The 16,448-nt window shown below is 34.8% G+C and overlaps 1 protein-coding gene across 4 annotated transcripts in view; it reads right to left on the reverse strand.

Moving 5' to 3' along the window:
• Positions 1–70: 70 nt before the first annotated feature.
• LOC106175189 (hyccin 2) overlaps positions 71–16,448 on the reverse strand; it is a 52,178-nt gene continuing 35,800 nt past the window's right edge. For 3 of the 4 annotated variants that reach the window (XM_013557060.2, XM_013557061.2, XM_013557062.2), the window contains 2 exons: positions 2,483–2,642; positions 71–2,176 (listed from right to left, as the gene is read on the reverse strand). In XM_013557060.2, coding sequence (XP_013412514.2) covers positions 1,671–2,176; positions 2,483–2,642 — 666 coding nt within the window. In that variant the 3' untranslated portion in view covers positions 71–1,670. The remainder of the gene's footprint in view (positions 2,177–2,482; positions 2,643–16,448) is intronic. The other variant, XM_087004508.1, reaches the window with a different exon arrangement.

Consider the following 16,448-nt stretch of genomic DNA (forward strand, 5'->3'; position numbering starts at 1 on the left):
GTGTCTGTGGGCTTCCTGATACATTTGCATTAGCAATAGCCACCAGCCATGTATGAGAAAACAAACAGAATAGAGTCAACATAGCCACACAGGCTTTTTTATTCACAACCCCTCAGCAATAACCACAACAATCAGACTTGCTGAAATCTCAATGTCAACCTCAAATCTTACCATAGAAATCTTGCACAATAAATCTACTGTGATAACGAACAGCTAGAGTGTATGTTCTTACCGGAAGAGTTTTTTTTTCTAACCTGCTTGGTTAGGCGAAGGTGTTCCATAGGAAAGAAAAACAGATCTGCCTAGTTATAAGATCTTGATTGCCACACCCAAACATCATAGAATCTCTATTTGTCTTCGGTCTTTACAAATACAAGTTAAAAAATTAAATATTCACATTCAGGGGATAATTACATATATTTGAGAAAAATTTCTGAATGTTCTGAAGAATGTACCAGAAGTAACTCTTACAAGGATATTAGAACTAGGAATTAATTTTTCTATAGTTTTTCATATTCTTATCTCTTAATTCCTGCACACATTTACTACTGAAAATAACATTTCTGAATGCTGGTCTGGTTTGTTCAACTGATACAATGTACTGCATATGTAAGCTTTCATGTTTTATGCATCTTCCATAAAGATGTATAGTAACTAGCTGCTTGATTTCAAGTATTTAATCTTTAAAATGTTGAAAAACTTACCCATCATTAGGTGTTACAGCTGATGAAAACAGAGGTTAAGGTTTGCTATATTTCAGAATACAAAATCAAGAGGTTTTCCATTTACACAATACAAAACTCTGCTCTGACTTTAATGTTTTCACAAACATCTTGCCAGCTTTAATTAACCCTTATGGCTAAAAGATATTAAATGAAATAAAAAAAAAAACATTAACATTTATATTGCTTAGATAGAAAGATTTAAATAGTCAAGTCAGGAAGATGGTCTACTGAGGAAATGGATGTAACTTATCCTGACTGAAGCTGAATACAGAATTTCTCACCGAGACTAAATTGCTTAAATCTCATTCACACGAAGACCTAACAGAAATAAACATATGTATTGTACAAATGAGTTCACGTAGACACAATTACGTTCTAGTATGATGCATCCAAATAACTACAAAAATCCTGATAAAACACTTCAATCCCACTGTTGACCTATCCCCGTGAATACCAAGACTCACAGAGTATTCCCCCATTGTCAGCAATCTTGTAACTGACTTTGATGTGCTATTTTTTCTGACACACATAAAACACATGACCTAACCTATGTAAGTAACTGACTTGATTAGACAATAGTATTTTAGTATTCATTATCACAGTCTGGCACTGAAGTGCTGCTTACATCCACTGCCATTTGTTCCAATGGTTAAAAAAAGACAAAACTAACTTAAAATGGGGTATTGAGGTTGACAAGAAGTAGACTTCTTCAATATCCCACACGTAGATGGGTGGTTCAAAATGTTCACCCTAACTTAACTTATTATGACAGAATAATATACTGTAGATTGAATAGCAGTCATGCTCCAGAGGACACAAATAAAAAACGACATGGAACAGGAAAAGTTGCTCAGCAACATATGCGTATAAAAAAAGGTAATAATGTGAACTGCAGGTCTCAGCCAGAGATTGGAATTATTTATTTTCTTGAATTAAATCAGTCAATCAAGTGTCAATGGCAGTGCAGACTCCAGACTCTTGGTTGTTCACTCCTGGAGGTTCGACCTGACTGAAATGCCCAGAATTCCTCTCAGCATGCACTTTACCAACAGAGTCATCATTGTGCCCATATTTCTTTTTGTCCACAGATTTTATCATTGGCATCATTTCTAGAGAGTCCACAGTAGATTTGCTCTGCCCTTTTACGACTGACACAGTCATCTTCCCTGTTGTGCTGTTGGTATTACTGTCTGTGCTGTCCTGCCTACTGGTTGCCATGGTACCCAAGCTACTCCTGCCAGGTTTGGGACTAGCACCATCAGTGTCCTTAGCCGAATCCTTTTTGTGGGGCTTGCTGCTCTTGTCTGCTTTCCTGTGTGGTGACTTGGGAGGTTTGAATCCTGTCTTGCTGCCAGATTTGGTTTTTTCTGGGTTCTCCGGATAGTCCTCGGAGATTGACACTGAAATTGTTGGGGACGTAGCGGCATCTGCATCATCCACGGTGATGTCATCTGTTAAGCAAATGCAAGTAAAAAACATTACAAATTTGAATGCATTTTTATTTCAATTCCACTGTGCCTTTTCTTTACAGATTCATAAGAGTCACACATCATCAAGCCCAGTGAGAAGTTGAAATCTTTAAAATAATTTATTTACCAATATCAGCCAGTTTTTAGTTTCTCTAAATCAACAGTCTATAAACCATTGTTTTCCCCTTCTTATCAATTTTTTCAAAATGTGGAAGCATTTGATATTTCAAATTAAAACAGGAATTAAAAAAAACAGTGACTCAGACTACTTTTAAGTTATTCTATTACCTGGTAATTTTTTTGTCCTGAAGGAAGCATTAGTGATTGCAGGTTTGGTGAATGAGAGGGTCGAGGTTGCAGGTGACACGGCCACACTGATGCCCATGGGGCCATCCATTGGCTTGCCACTAGGATTGACCAGCAATGAGTTTTTAATGGCATTGGACACCTTGAAATAACAAATGTATAGATTGTGTTACAAATCAATCAAAATTTAGGAAATGAAGAAGTAAATGGAACCGAGGGAACAATGTTCAGTCAGTGAAGGAAATAGAACATATGAAAATAAAACATCTTAAAATAAGCCTGGAACATAATTACTATGATAAATGGGAGGAAACTGGAATATGACGAAGGACAAGTACCTGATAGAGTAACAAGTTTGTTAATTTATTTGTATTGATTTGCATTTTATTTGGGAATAAAAAGAAAATCAAGTAATGGTCTTGAGTTTGTGGCCCAACTGTGTATATCATATGTACAGAGGGTTTTATTGCATTAATATTCTAAACATATTGTGTGAGTCATACTCATAATTATAGTTATATGCACAGCTTAAGAAACAGACAATGATTAGGATTTTTTTTAAAATATATGTGGAAAATGGAACAAAAAAATAAAAACAGAAAAAAGACAAAAAATGCCCAAAATCTTAACTAGGGGAGCTTCCATTTAAATCTGAAAACCAAACCTTTGTACGTGTTGTTGAATCTGATAAAAACTTAAGATCACATCTCAAGTAAACCTGAGCCTTCCACCATGAGATCAGTCTGAATGAGTCATTTTTAAACCTTTACAGCACTAACAAAGTATTTTGAAAAGAAAATTTGAACACCTTTTTTACACTAAAGTTAAGATAATGCCCATGTTTAAAACTGTCCTAAATGGTTCAGATACTTAGTAATTCACAAATTAATCGCAATCATATGTCAGAAATTGTATACATTGAAAATACAAGCATAAAAATCAAAGTAAAAATATACAAAATGTAAAAGAATGTTCTGTCATCCTTTTCTTAGCTACATTTATCTTATTTCAAGTTGAACAGCACAATGGTTTTTACTCCTCCATTTCTTCCAACCAGTTTCAAGATCACCCCATGTGCACATGCATGCAAGCACATACACATACCAACAAAATCCTCCCAGGATTCCACAATGAAAAACTATTTCAGATGGTAACTTATAAGTCATTTAAACAAATTATACTGGTACGTCCATGACATGGTGTCTCTGACTAACATTTTAATGGCCTTGTATTCCCTTGCCAACTTCAGTAAAAATGCCCATTTCACATCTCTATCTCCCATAACTGCACACATGTCTCACATCCTTTGTGGATCATATTTAAAGACAAAGGTTGACATCAAGGATAGAAGTTTATAAATACAACACAAATTACTGGTGACACAAAAGTGCAACAACAGTTAACTTTGGAACAGTCCACGTGTTCAACGCTGGATGTTGCACTTGAATATATACACATTTATCAACTATTGAAAAAATTGTAAAACCTATCTGTCGACTTATGAAAATTATCACTGAATTTATTTGACTTGGAAAATGATATTTTATTACTAAGCACATATTCAAAGCATGCTGTTGATCATTTAACACTTCCAAATAAGCATGGCCAATAAATCATCATCTCACAAATTTTCTCTTACAAGCTGCCGAAAGCCATGAATTCAATCTTGCATTAAAATGTCACATCACTTAGCTAATCCTATAAAGCTTTCACTTAAACATAAAAAATAAAAAAGATCCTGTCACATAGATGCAAATACAATGAAAGAAAGACATGATATGCATTGGGTTTATCACCCTCCCCCTAAAAAGGGGGGAGAAAAAAAGAGGGGAAAATATAAAAGAAATCAGCACTAGGGGGAAACCAGAGACCCCAAGTCTCAGTTCACTTCACACCAAGACCCCCTTGCTGATCCTATCCAATCTGGGCAATGTTAAGTTGCCTTTTTTTATCCGTTCTTTAAAAGCTTTCAGCAGCAACTTGCCACTTAATGGCTGTTATCAGCATTGTCCGCCATGTGATTGAATCTAAAACCTTAATCAATGTGTCTGGCCATTAAAATTTAATAACATGTTAAGAAGAAAATGCTTTTCCAGTAAAAAAAGGTCGCTGATCTAATAACAATAGTGTACAGTTTAATCTTTTTCATCACCTCTGGTATTAAATGCTTTTTAAACACATAATGGGTGAATTGCTGGCACAAAACATTCCACAAAAACAGATTTCCGTTGTATTTTCATTATTTTACTCAATGTTACAATAAAAAATATACATGGACCCACTACTTGGCTCATCCCGGGTGAATAATAACAAGTCTTAATAGGTGTTTCTTAGGTATTTTTGAGGTAGAAAATAGACAGAGCTTAGAAATTTTTGTTATTTGTATTATTCCACTTCCAAACCTTAGTAGGTAAAAGTCTATGTAGATGTGTTTTCAGTTGAGTGGGGTTGTCTTAACATGATACCAACCATCTCAGCAGTCTTTTCCATAATGACCATTATGATTAGTTTATCATAAGAAGCCAATCTAATCCTACCACTTCCCCACATGTAGTAGTTGTCAATGCATGAAGTTGTGGCTTATCATAAACTAATGTGTAGCCAAGATGATTTCTACTGAGTTAGACTGACACAACTAAAGTGGAAACACAACCAAACTCTCCTTTTCTAGTAACATACATCTAATGTTGTCCTCAGTTTAGCCTATTCCATCTCAATAAAACGGTTTTAAAAGATTGGACAACTGTAAATCTCATCATCAAATATAAAGGAGACAGATGTCTCAGTTTAGGCAATTAGAAATTTTTTTTATTCTGTTCACAGTTAGAGACGACCAATCAAGCAAATCAAGTCTGACATCATGCCTTGGCTTGCTTCACACACAGTTGTGAAAAAAGTTGTGGAGGAAAGAAAAGACGGCTGTGATAAAAAAAAATGTTCAAACATACATGTTAGCATAAATGAGGTATGCTCCCATGCTTGCACTGCCCCCCCCCCCCTTTTAAAATTGTAATGATAAATACATGGAGATTTGCCAAAATATAATGTTAGTGCTACTGTTCTATTTTTTTTGTTGATGAATTGCAATGACATTGTAAGTGGAGCATTTGATGTGGATGGTTACCATATCATCCCTTTAAAATAGCTGATGTGCAAGTGCATTGCTTCATGTAAGCAAGGGCCATCGTTTAATCACTTTTTTAATGTGATGTTTGACAAAACAAGTTGAATAACCTCAACAAATGAAAGCAAAAAGGTGGACATGACTCATAAATATTATCAGAGGTGAAACGTGCTAGCATTTGTTAACAAAAAATTATCTTTACCCAGTCAGTATTAAATGATATCTAGTTACATCAAACAACACCTGTCTTTATAAATATTCTAAGAGAGTCGAAGGTTCAAGCAGGGTTAAATCTTCAAAGCCAGGCTAGTACAAAGTAAACTTGCATCTCATGATAATGAGCATGAACACAAACATGCACATATCATTGAATGGCACTTCAGATGAAATCTGTAACAGTCTTCAAAGCTAACATTTAATAATCATCTACAGGCAACTGTAGAAGGTTGGCATAATGATAAGTAGTGCATTATGAAACAAATGTAAGCAATTTTTTTCTGTACTTGAATACACATTACCGTCTTTTAGAAATCAATTTTCTCCCCGCACACTTGCCCATTCCATTTTGATTGTTTCACAATAAGTATAAAGTCCTTTTTGCAGGGCTAAACACTTGGCCTGCTCCATGTAGGAGATGTATCTGGCAAAGTTACATTTCATCATAAACCTAAAAGAATGCTAACCTTGCTTTTTTGTCTTTTAGAAAGACCCCTTAAAAAATCATCTCGACCAAAGATTTTAGTTGCTGTGGTGACAGTAGCCCATTCAAATATACCAAATGCATTTACTGTAGACCAATATCACAAAATCATTTTTGGATAGAGGACTATCTGATATTAGCAATCTAAGCTTAGTACAAGAATGTTTTTTTTTTTTTTTTTTTTTTTTTTTTTTTTTTTTTTTTTTCACAAGACCCCTGCACTGTCAGTTGCAACAGCTGCTGTTTTGGCTGCTATAATTCAAGACTACATAAGTAAAATGGAGATAACAACTTCTGGATATCAAGAAATTGTACACCTTGTCTAATTATACCTAAAATATTATGATCCAGGAGAGACAGGAAATGGTGGTGAATAACATGAAATAAAGTTGGCTGGTTTCTGTGTTGTCTGATAACATCACACCTAAAGGTGTAACAAAACCACAGTAAACATTTCATGCAACTTGTTCTCCGTCAGGTCATGAATCCGCTTTCCAACCAAACTGACAAAGCGAAGGTTTGAAGACAGTAAACACTTCAAACAAATTTTTATGCTTAGCAAGTACTGCTGTATGTTTTCTGCTAAGAATAAGAAGAAAATCACTTTGGTGGGATGTGCCATGTTACGGTTATTACATGTAACCAAATTGGAAAAATGTGTGGTGGAAATGGAAAGAAAATTTTAACTATTTTCCTTAATTCTGGCCATTAAAAATTTTAACAAGGTTTCAATAAATCACAGCACAAGTAATAACTCCATGTGTAGGCTAATATAACACTCAATTTAATGTAAAGATTATAAGAGGTAGCCATAATCCCTGGGGGTTGGTCCAATTCACGTTAGGATGAGTCTCTAAAAGAGCCACACTAGTCACTGTCCAGACTCGGGCATTATAATGTACCAGACCATGTAATTATTGCATAAAGGGGCAGAGAGAAATAGAGCCCAGTACATTTAGAATCATTTTACTTCAAGTGATTCAAGGGTGTGATGTTCCCCCAAAGTAAGTGTGTGTGGTCACATTTAAATTAACTGATAGTGGTTCCAATTGCAAAGCAAAAAAAAATTCCTATCGTCCAACTTCTTTTCTATTGAGTTTATTAACTCAGATAGCCTTAGGGGACAAACTTGCATGCCCCACTCAAAGTTAAAACTACTGGAGTTAGGAAGAAATTGGCACGATTCAGTAATGTCAATCAAAGTTCCTTTTAGTTAACCATGCAGCAGGTTGTCCCCCAAGGGTGTTAAACCCTGATATCAATATATGTCACATATCGTCTTTAATATATATTTCATCGTGCAACAATGGTCTGTAGCATTGTCTGGAGAAAAAGATGGTTTGTTTTGATTTAGTGTTTAATTGTGAAATCTGATTCTACAAGCATGTTTAAATTGAATCTAAACAAGCACAGAAACCAGTTGGGGGGATAAAAGTGGAGAAAATGGGCATAAAAGGTCCTACAAGTGCTACTATGTACACTCAGTGTGAGAAGTCAGATTTACATCAAATATGTGCATAGTGCTGTGGTCTTAAGCAGACAGTATTGTAGGTTCTGTCTCCACATCAAAACTGCCTATTGAAAATTATCAATAACAATAAACAAGAAAATTAATACAATTAATAACTCAACAGAGGAAAAATAAACCTCTGTTGGCCCACTGTCAAAACCATAGTGAAGTGCTTCATAATTTTGATCTAAGATTGATTTGAGACAAAAATTTCAGTTCACTTGCAACAAAAAATGAGTAAAAAATTATGAACTCTCAAGTTTACTGTCATAGTCTTTGTCAAGTACTCCTATAAAACCTACATCTCCATATCTTCATTTCAAATTTTGTGACTTTTTTCAGAGTCAAAGAGGTGAATAGCAACTCGGGAGCTATTTGGTCTGGCTGGGTTTCACAAAAGAACTTCAACCTAAACATTTGGTGCTACTCTAACTTTAAAACCAAAATTATAGGTTACTTCAGTTCAGGAAAAATCTGCAAAAGTATGCAAAAGTTACTAGAATAATTATATATCTCAAACAGTATTTCTTACTTTTTACAGAAAATGACCCAATATTTTAATTAAGCAAGGAAAATACCAATTTATTTTGGGTCAAAGGAGACTGAAATTTTTGTCTAAAAGTACAGACTACATTCAGTCTAAAGTTTTCTGTTCTCTGTTTCTCTGAAACAGGCCCCAGGAGTTCACATCCCTAGCACCAATTGTTTTTTTTTTTTCCCCAATGTTTTTCTGCAGCTATTTGCTTAGCTCTCTACACCTAACAACCTGAACATCAGTGAACCAATAGATACAAGAGGGGGAAATACTCCATTGCCAGTCTGTCTGTAGCAAGCAGGGCCAATTCCAAAATTTACTCAACTAAAACACTTTGTCTAATTATAAATATTTTGAAGGCTAATAATAGGAAAAATGGCCAATTTTACAAAAAAAATGAAATATGTTACTTAATCATCATTATTATTTCATTAATTAATTTACTATTAATACTTCATATATTTATTTATTTATTTATTTATTTATTTATTACCTGTGAACTGCTACAGCTTTATTCTGGACTGATGTAGCACAAAATCTTTCATTCTTAAAATTAAAACCAACTTTCAACTCAAAGTACTGCAGTGTAACCAGGTCAGTGATCTCAAAGCTGAAGTACAGCTGACTCTTTATAAGTCGGGGCACTGAAAATATCAATGAAATCATCTAAACTTTGTGTAATCAATAGACTGCATTTCTCAACTCTTTATCATCCAGAGGTGTCAACTCTTTCCTGCAATCTTTACAGCTGTAGTTGACATTTTGTCTGCTGTTAAAAGGCGCCTTTGTCACCTCTCTGACTGTTATCCAATGGATCTTATAATGTAACACAAAAGCCAACCACTTTAACTTATTGACTCCTTCAGAGTTAGGCCCCACAAACATTGAATTTTTCATTTTCACATTAAAGTTTTCAACACAAGTTAGGTCACTCTAACAACATAGCCTTTAATCTATCTTGTTTGAATAATGATGTAATAGCATCACAGGTAATTTGATTAGATTAACAGTCATTTCTTTTTATGTTGGTCAGTTTTTACTACCAAACAAATTACCAATAACAGACACCCTACAGGCCAAATTAATTGTATATCAGCATGGGAAAAATCACACTTTAGGAGCAATGAAAATTTTTTCTGAATCATAAGTGTAAGTTACTGTAAAAAAAATGAGATAATATATTTTTATACAAGCTGCACACAAAAAAATTCACACACACACACACACACACACACACACACACACACAGGTCTAACTGGCAACCTTATCAAAAGTGCATCCTAAATCTTATGTTTTAGAAAATATACCAAGAAAAAATTGGGGAAAAATCAATGTGGCAAAAAATGTTTCAGCTCTCTTGTTCAGAACACACAGAGTAAAAGCACATTTTCAGCTCACTGTCTCATTTTCAGTTCTTGGTGTCTGTATATATGTAGTATTAACAAAATATCCATGCTATAGCATCATTAAATAAATTGGCAAAAACTTCTTTTCCTCTATTTTGTTCACAGCTACAGAGATGTTATGCACATTTCTCTCTCTCCCTCTCTCTCTCTCTGTGTGTGTGTGTGTGTGTGTGTGTGTGTGTGTGTGTGTGTGTGTGTGATTCTGTACAGGGTGTCACAAAGTGTGGACCCTTTTTTTATATGCAACAAACAAAAACATCCCTGGTACAACATTGCTGTTCAGTTTGCAAAGTTGGTATTTTCCCACCCAGTGTGCATCCCTGCACAAATCATACTTGTCATAGATGAGGAAACTTCAATCAATTTGTTCTGATTAGACAGGTGTTTATCTGATGTAGGGGCATGATCGGCAACACTTAGTGTTTTGTTAAGGCTATTGCGTCAAGTTTCTAACAAATGTTCAAATTATCAGAAGTAACGTGATCTAGACAAAGCAATTGAAAATTAGCCTAAGGATTAAGCTAACAATTCTATATAAGTTTTCAGCACCTGGGAGTAGGAAAAGAAAATGACTGGTAACTTTGCCCGAGACTATCCCCTTTATCATCATTTGGCATCATTCTCCTTTGACATTAAGAATGGGAATTATATTGTCACAGGGGAGAACATGTAGTTGAATTTCATGCCTGTAAATGCTCAAATTTATGGAGTATTGGACTTCTCTCGCTTACTAAACAAACACGGTTTAATAAAAATGGCACAAACGTGTAAAATCAAAACCTTCACATTCCTGAAAACAAAAATCACAACAGGCAATCAATGACAACGTTGGTATTTTGTTTCCTTATATTTTTGAACAACGCTTCTTTCTGGAAGCGTTTATGTTTGAAATTAAGGGGCAATATCTCCCAGCAGTGCCAGCCTGCCACCCGAGAACAGAAATTCAGAAGGCAAAAGTAAGGAAGTAATGAGGGAAGAGTCTGAATTAAAAGACAAACATTTGGCCAGTTACAAGAAAGACCCACATGAATGATTTTGTTTGGTTCCACAACATGCCTAGCCCTACAGCCCTGCTGCGACATTCGCCAGATCATTTGGCTTCTTTAGTACATTAGACCGGGTCACTGGACGGGTCACTTTAATAGTACACTCATAAACACTGGTTATGGTCAGCAATGCAGCCACAATCCTGACCCCAAGCTAAAAGTTAACACCACTTCTCAACTCTTTTTTCTGGAATCTATCAACTGTCCAGCTCTGTGAAATCAATTACTCTTGACCAATCAATTATTTTGAATCAAGCTAGTGGATTTCAACATCCAAACAAATAAACAGTTATACTTTATCAAGACAATCTAATGTGAAGTCAGTCCGGCTACTGTTGAAGTTTTCAATTCCAACTTACAGTCAATTTGTCATACTTCAAAGTGGCAATTTATGTACTTGGTTTCATAACATCCCTGTTTATTATTCTAATAGTTTTACACAATGACATGAAAGGGAGTCTAACTCTATGAGTATATCACTTCTGATTATACTGAGATTTTTCTCCATTTTCTTACAAAATTATTTTGCTTCAATTCTAGCCATCCTTTTCCTAATGACATGGAATTCGACATAAGGCTGCTGAAAAGAAAGCAGCATGCCATGAAATTGTAATTCTCCCTTCCAGAGTCCGTGTGTGTTCAAGATGTCTTACGGGCCACCTAGCTTCAGAAAGCCCTTTCCTACGATGTTAACCCTGCTAAAAGTCAATCCGTGCTTATTTTTTTATACCCCCGGATTCTGTTGCGTAAAAATAACACATTAGACAAAGCTTAACTTTCTGTATTAGCAAATAGAAACAGTGTATGAACACTGAAGGGCCAATATACTACAGTGGTCTTTTGAAAAACAATGACCAAAGTGTGCTGGTAAAAAAGAGGTGTCTTTGTAGTATCACTAATGAAGCTTGCACAAAGTTAACGTGGGATGTTATGATTATCTGAAAGGAACAGTAAGTCCTCTTCTCAATTCAAGTAAAGGTGCTTGTGTTGCTGGTATAACATTACAGCCACAAAATGTGGCATTGATACCACACAAGCTGGCCCATGTCTGAAAAACATCCCCAACACCAACATCCAGTGAACAGCAACACTGGTCAAGTTACTGGATTCATTGTATCACAATGGGTTTCAATAAAAAGTAAAAGACTATCCTTTTTGGGTAATATTTTAGGGAGGTCTTCACTGCTCTTTAATCTTCCTATTCTGTTTTTGACATCCCACTGAAAGCCATTCTCATCAAGTTTTTTCAAGTGGAGAACTTTTATTGCAGTTTAAAACTTTAATTATTCTACAAACGTCTTCTAGTCCGTCTAGCTTTCCCTGTTAATCAGAGCATCGAGTGTTATCAAAGGTGAGCCCAGATATATCAATATCAACTTTAATTCTAGATCATTGCATGTAATGGGAATAGGAAATAAAAGGGATTTAGAAGCTATATGCAATTAACAGGATGCTATTTGGGAAGTGTATCAAATTAAACACCTTGTCCCACCTACTGAACACTTTGCACTCTTTGATGTTCTGCTTTTACCGCCATAACCTGCTGTAAATTGTAGTTTACTCAATAAGTCTTCTATTTTCTTACATGTACTCATAGAAGATGAACTGTAAGATAATAAGTACAAAAGCCAATCTATTTCTTGGCCTAGGTATATATGTTCATAATAATAACAAATTAAATAAATATTTACAATTTTTTCATAAAAAATTCTGGTTATGCTTAAACATAATACATTTTAGAATACCGAGACATTCTGTTGTCATCACATAACTGTTTACATTCCTTACAAAATTGAAAAAATCTAGACAATTTTTACAGTAAACCTTGAAAGCGGTAGGGTTTGTCCTTGCCAACGAAAACTCATTCAGCACGTTTTATCAGATTTCAGATTAGATTGCCAGAATTAGGGTGAGTGCCAAATAATAGGAACATGTTTGCCCTTTCCTGACACCAGTCTTTATTGTGAAAATGTACAGGGTCAAACAATCTATTTTGTGTATAAAAATCTTACATGCTTTTTTCGCTTGGATCTCTGTGCAAATAACAATGGACCGAACTAAGTAAATTCTACAAATTAAATTCATTCACAACAGTGTTCTTTTGTTGCATGCTTACTCTGTGAACACCTGTGAACACTTAACGACTTTCACCAAAAAAAGTCAAGAGACACTTTGATATCAGAGAAAAAATTTCCTTATCTAAAGGCAGGGAAAAGATCCCTTAGACTAAACTCCACCCACTGGTTGAAAACCAGATATACATGTATACATAAAACATAATCATGCAACACCCAGTACCAGTGGTACCATGGACAAGTCCTAGGGGTTTTTTCATGGTGTCTCTTTAATATGCACCTGAAATTTAATCTCACATTAGATCATCCACTGGATGACTCTTACTGTAAATAAAAGCATGTTGCTTCAGTCACTGTTTTAAATTTACCAAGCCAAATACACATACATGTTTGTTGTTGATTTTACCTACACTATGACTGTGTTTGATTCTTTAAATTGGTTTGTTATTACCCCCTTGGCCATCTTCATACTTTAAAAGACATGTATAAAGGAGCATTTGAACTGTGGAAAATGTGTCTGATGATATGGTCCACAAGGAAACCAAGTGGAAATGGCAGAGAAAAGTGGTCTTTCTGTGAACTGGGTATTTGTTGCATTGTTTTTAACAAGGATAACGTTTCAAATATTCAAAGAGATGGACTCTAAGTGTCAGAAAGAGTTACTTAATTTTCATCACCATACTAACATTATAAACAAGTATATTTTTTGTGTATCTTCAATTCTGTATTGAGTATTCTAAACAGGTTCAGGATATCAATATAAAAAAGACCACTTAATACATTAAGACTACCTGTCACCCCTCCCGCTAGTAAGTTAAAAGAGGAAAAGACATCTTTGTTGAAAGTTTGTCAAATATAACTCGGAAACAAATAATCATAAAGAAATTCATATTATTATTATTTTTTTTTTTTTTTTTTTTTTTTTCGTGTGGTTGACCAAAAATGCTACAAGGCAAGGCCCATATTGTATTTGTATGGACATTATTGGCATTCCACAGTTTCCCCCTGGAAATTCCTCCTGTTTAAATACATGCTCTCCATCCCTGCTGAACAGGAAAATATATCACAGTGACATAGGTTGGGACAGATCTATAACAAAACTCACTAAAATTGGGGTAGTCTCCTGGGTTGCCAATTCTACCCATTAATAAAGATTCTACACCTTTTAGTTTCGATTCTCATTATTTTCAGTCAATGTTCTGATGGTAGTGGCATATTTAAAAAATTAGAAGTAAAGCTTTGAAAAGAACTGAAGACCAAAGGCTGGTCTTAATTACACCTAAAAACAGAAATTTTGATTCAATTCACTTTAGAAAGAAAAAAAAATGGAGTAATGTACCAAATTTTAGTAACTATGGGTACCCTGAAACAAGAGCAATTTCTTTTTTTTTTATGGAACATACACAATAATTTATTTCTTTCTTTTTATGAAACATACACAATAATTCATTTAAGTGCAAAACTACTACTACTGATTTATTTTAGATCAAAGTAGACAAAATATTCTCAGTTAAAAGTAAAGAACCTAGCTGAACAAAGCTGAATGGGTTCAGAAGAAACGAGTCATCCTTAGTACACTCCTCATGGTACTTTGGGATTTGACATGTTCTTTCACAAACAAAAGTAAAATTTGCATTGTCCCATATAAAATAAGAATTCCAAAGCAATCAAATTGATTTTTTTTTCAGTTAAAAAGTGATATTTTACTGAAAAGGTGATAAATCAAAACACTAAATTTGACACACCAAGAGGCCAAACGAAATTTCAAGATTATGTAAATAATGCAAACATCACATTAATTGATGTATGCTAATCTAAATGACATATAAACTAGTCCATGTACCCAATGGTGACCTGATGCATTCTACCGGGTTCTATTAACCATGATATATTTGTGTCTACTGCCAAGATGGCTGTGAACTCGCTCTCTGTGTTCTACAGGGCCAGAGAGGTTAAATAGCATGGAATGTTCACGGTTGGGGAGCGTTAAATTTTGTTGTTACAAGATTATTAGCAATACTATTCAGTTAAAGGCACCACAAGAGACAGAATGCTACTAAAGAGAGAAAAGTTTAAGAAAAATTCATCAAGTGTGACAAACGTATGTCCTCATTCCACTACGTCAACAGAAGGTGTTTTCGCCCAGGCATGGTTGTGTTTTACTTTATTGTTGTCATTATTTCACTGAATTGAAAATAAACGCACTGAATGTGAGAGAAATACATCTCAACTGTTTTTATTACAAAGTCCCACACTTACAGAAGTTTATTTTTGTTAGTAGGAAAGAAAATCTGTACATTTGGTTTGTGTGCATTTCTGTGACGGAGAGGGCAGAGGAGGGGGTGATGCATGGGAGACTTGAAACAAATTATTAAATTTACTGAGTTAAAGGCCTGTGGATTTTTCAGCCTAACTAGAGGTTAGAATTTTACAGGAATAAAGCAAAGAACACAAAGAGACTAAAGTAATTAAATACTGAATTCTTAGCATTAAACAGTACTTTTTGGTAAATATATACAATAAAAGAAAACAATAGGCATTTTATTTTCCCCACATTTTTGGTACAATTTGGTAACAAGGCAGAAAAGTGTCACACTTCAAAGGAGAGAGAGAGAGAGAGAGAGAGAGAGAGAGAGAGAGAGAGAGAGAATGCTTGTTCAATCAACCTCCAGCTAATATTACATGTTTCGTTTCACTGAAATATGTGTGTTGGATAAAAACCAATTTTCATGCAGGATGCTACATAACAATAGCAGATCTTTATTGCACTTTCCCTTCATTTGCCTTCATGGGAATTGCATAACCCTATGCCTGGCCTCATCTCCAGTGACAGACTTCATTTCCTGTTATATGCTGAGAACAATAAATCTTTTCAGCTAGAAACAAGTGGATGACAAGCACAAACTGTAAAATTCAATGAGATTTCTTGGAAAACCTGATACCTTCACCTGATTGGACTCAACAGCTATTTTACACTACCAACGAATCCAGATTCTTTTTCCTACCATCAAGAAAACTCTCATGTTATGAGAGAGATGACATTTAGAAAAAGCTACAGAGAGTTTTTTGTATTTGCAATGAGACAACTCAGCAACATAAATATCACGCAAATGTAGAATAAGAAGCATGAAGTAAAGTAGATAATTTTTTTTTTTAATTGGTTGACACGCATTACAACTCCTACATATTTGGCCTAATTAAAGGTGATGTGGAGTATAGAAACATGTGTTCAGAAAAGAGGGAACAAGCATCAAAGTGAAGCATACAGCAAGACCAGCAACAACTCAGACATTAAAAAAAATACTCTTCTCTGGTTAATAAACAAGTGCCATAAAACTGAACCTCAAGTACCAAAATGACAGACATTTCAAATATTTCCACTCCCAGCAGTGTATCAGTTAAGTTTTGAAAATAGCCCTAGACAGCCTAGAATTTAAAACACAAAGAACACACATAGTTCCTCTGTGTGAAGCATCCGAGACAATTTTTTAAAAACTCTTTATTTGTATAAATGTGTATGAAGCTTTTTTTCCTACTTTATAGGATTAATTT

The sequence above is a fragment of the Lingula anatina genome, chromosome 2 (assembly GCF_051362555.1).
Source record: "Lingula anatina isolate TDL-2025a chromosome 2, LinAna3.0, whole genome shotgun sequence".
NCBI lineage: Eukaryota > Metazoa > Brachiopoda > Lingulata > Lingulida > Lingulidae > Lingula > Lingula anatina.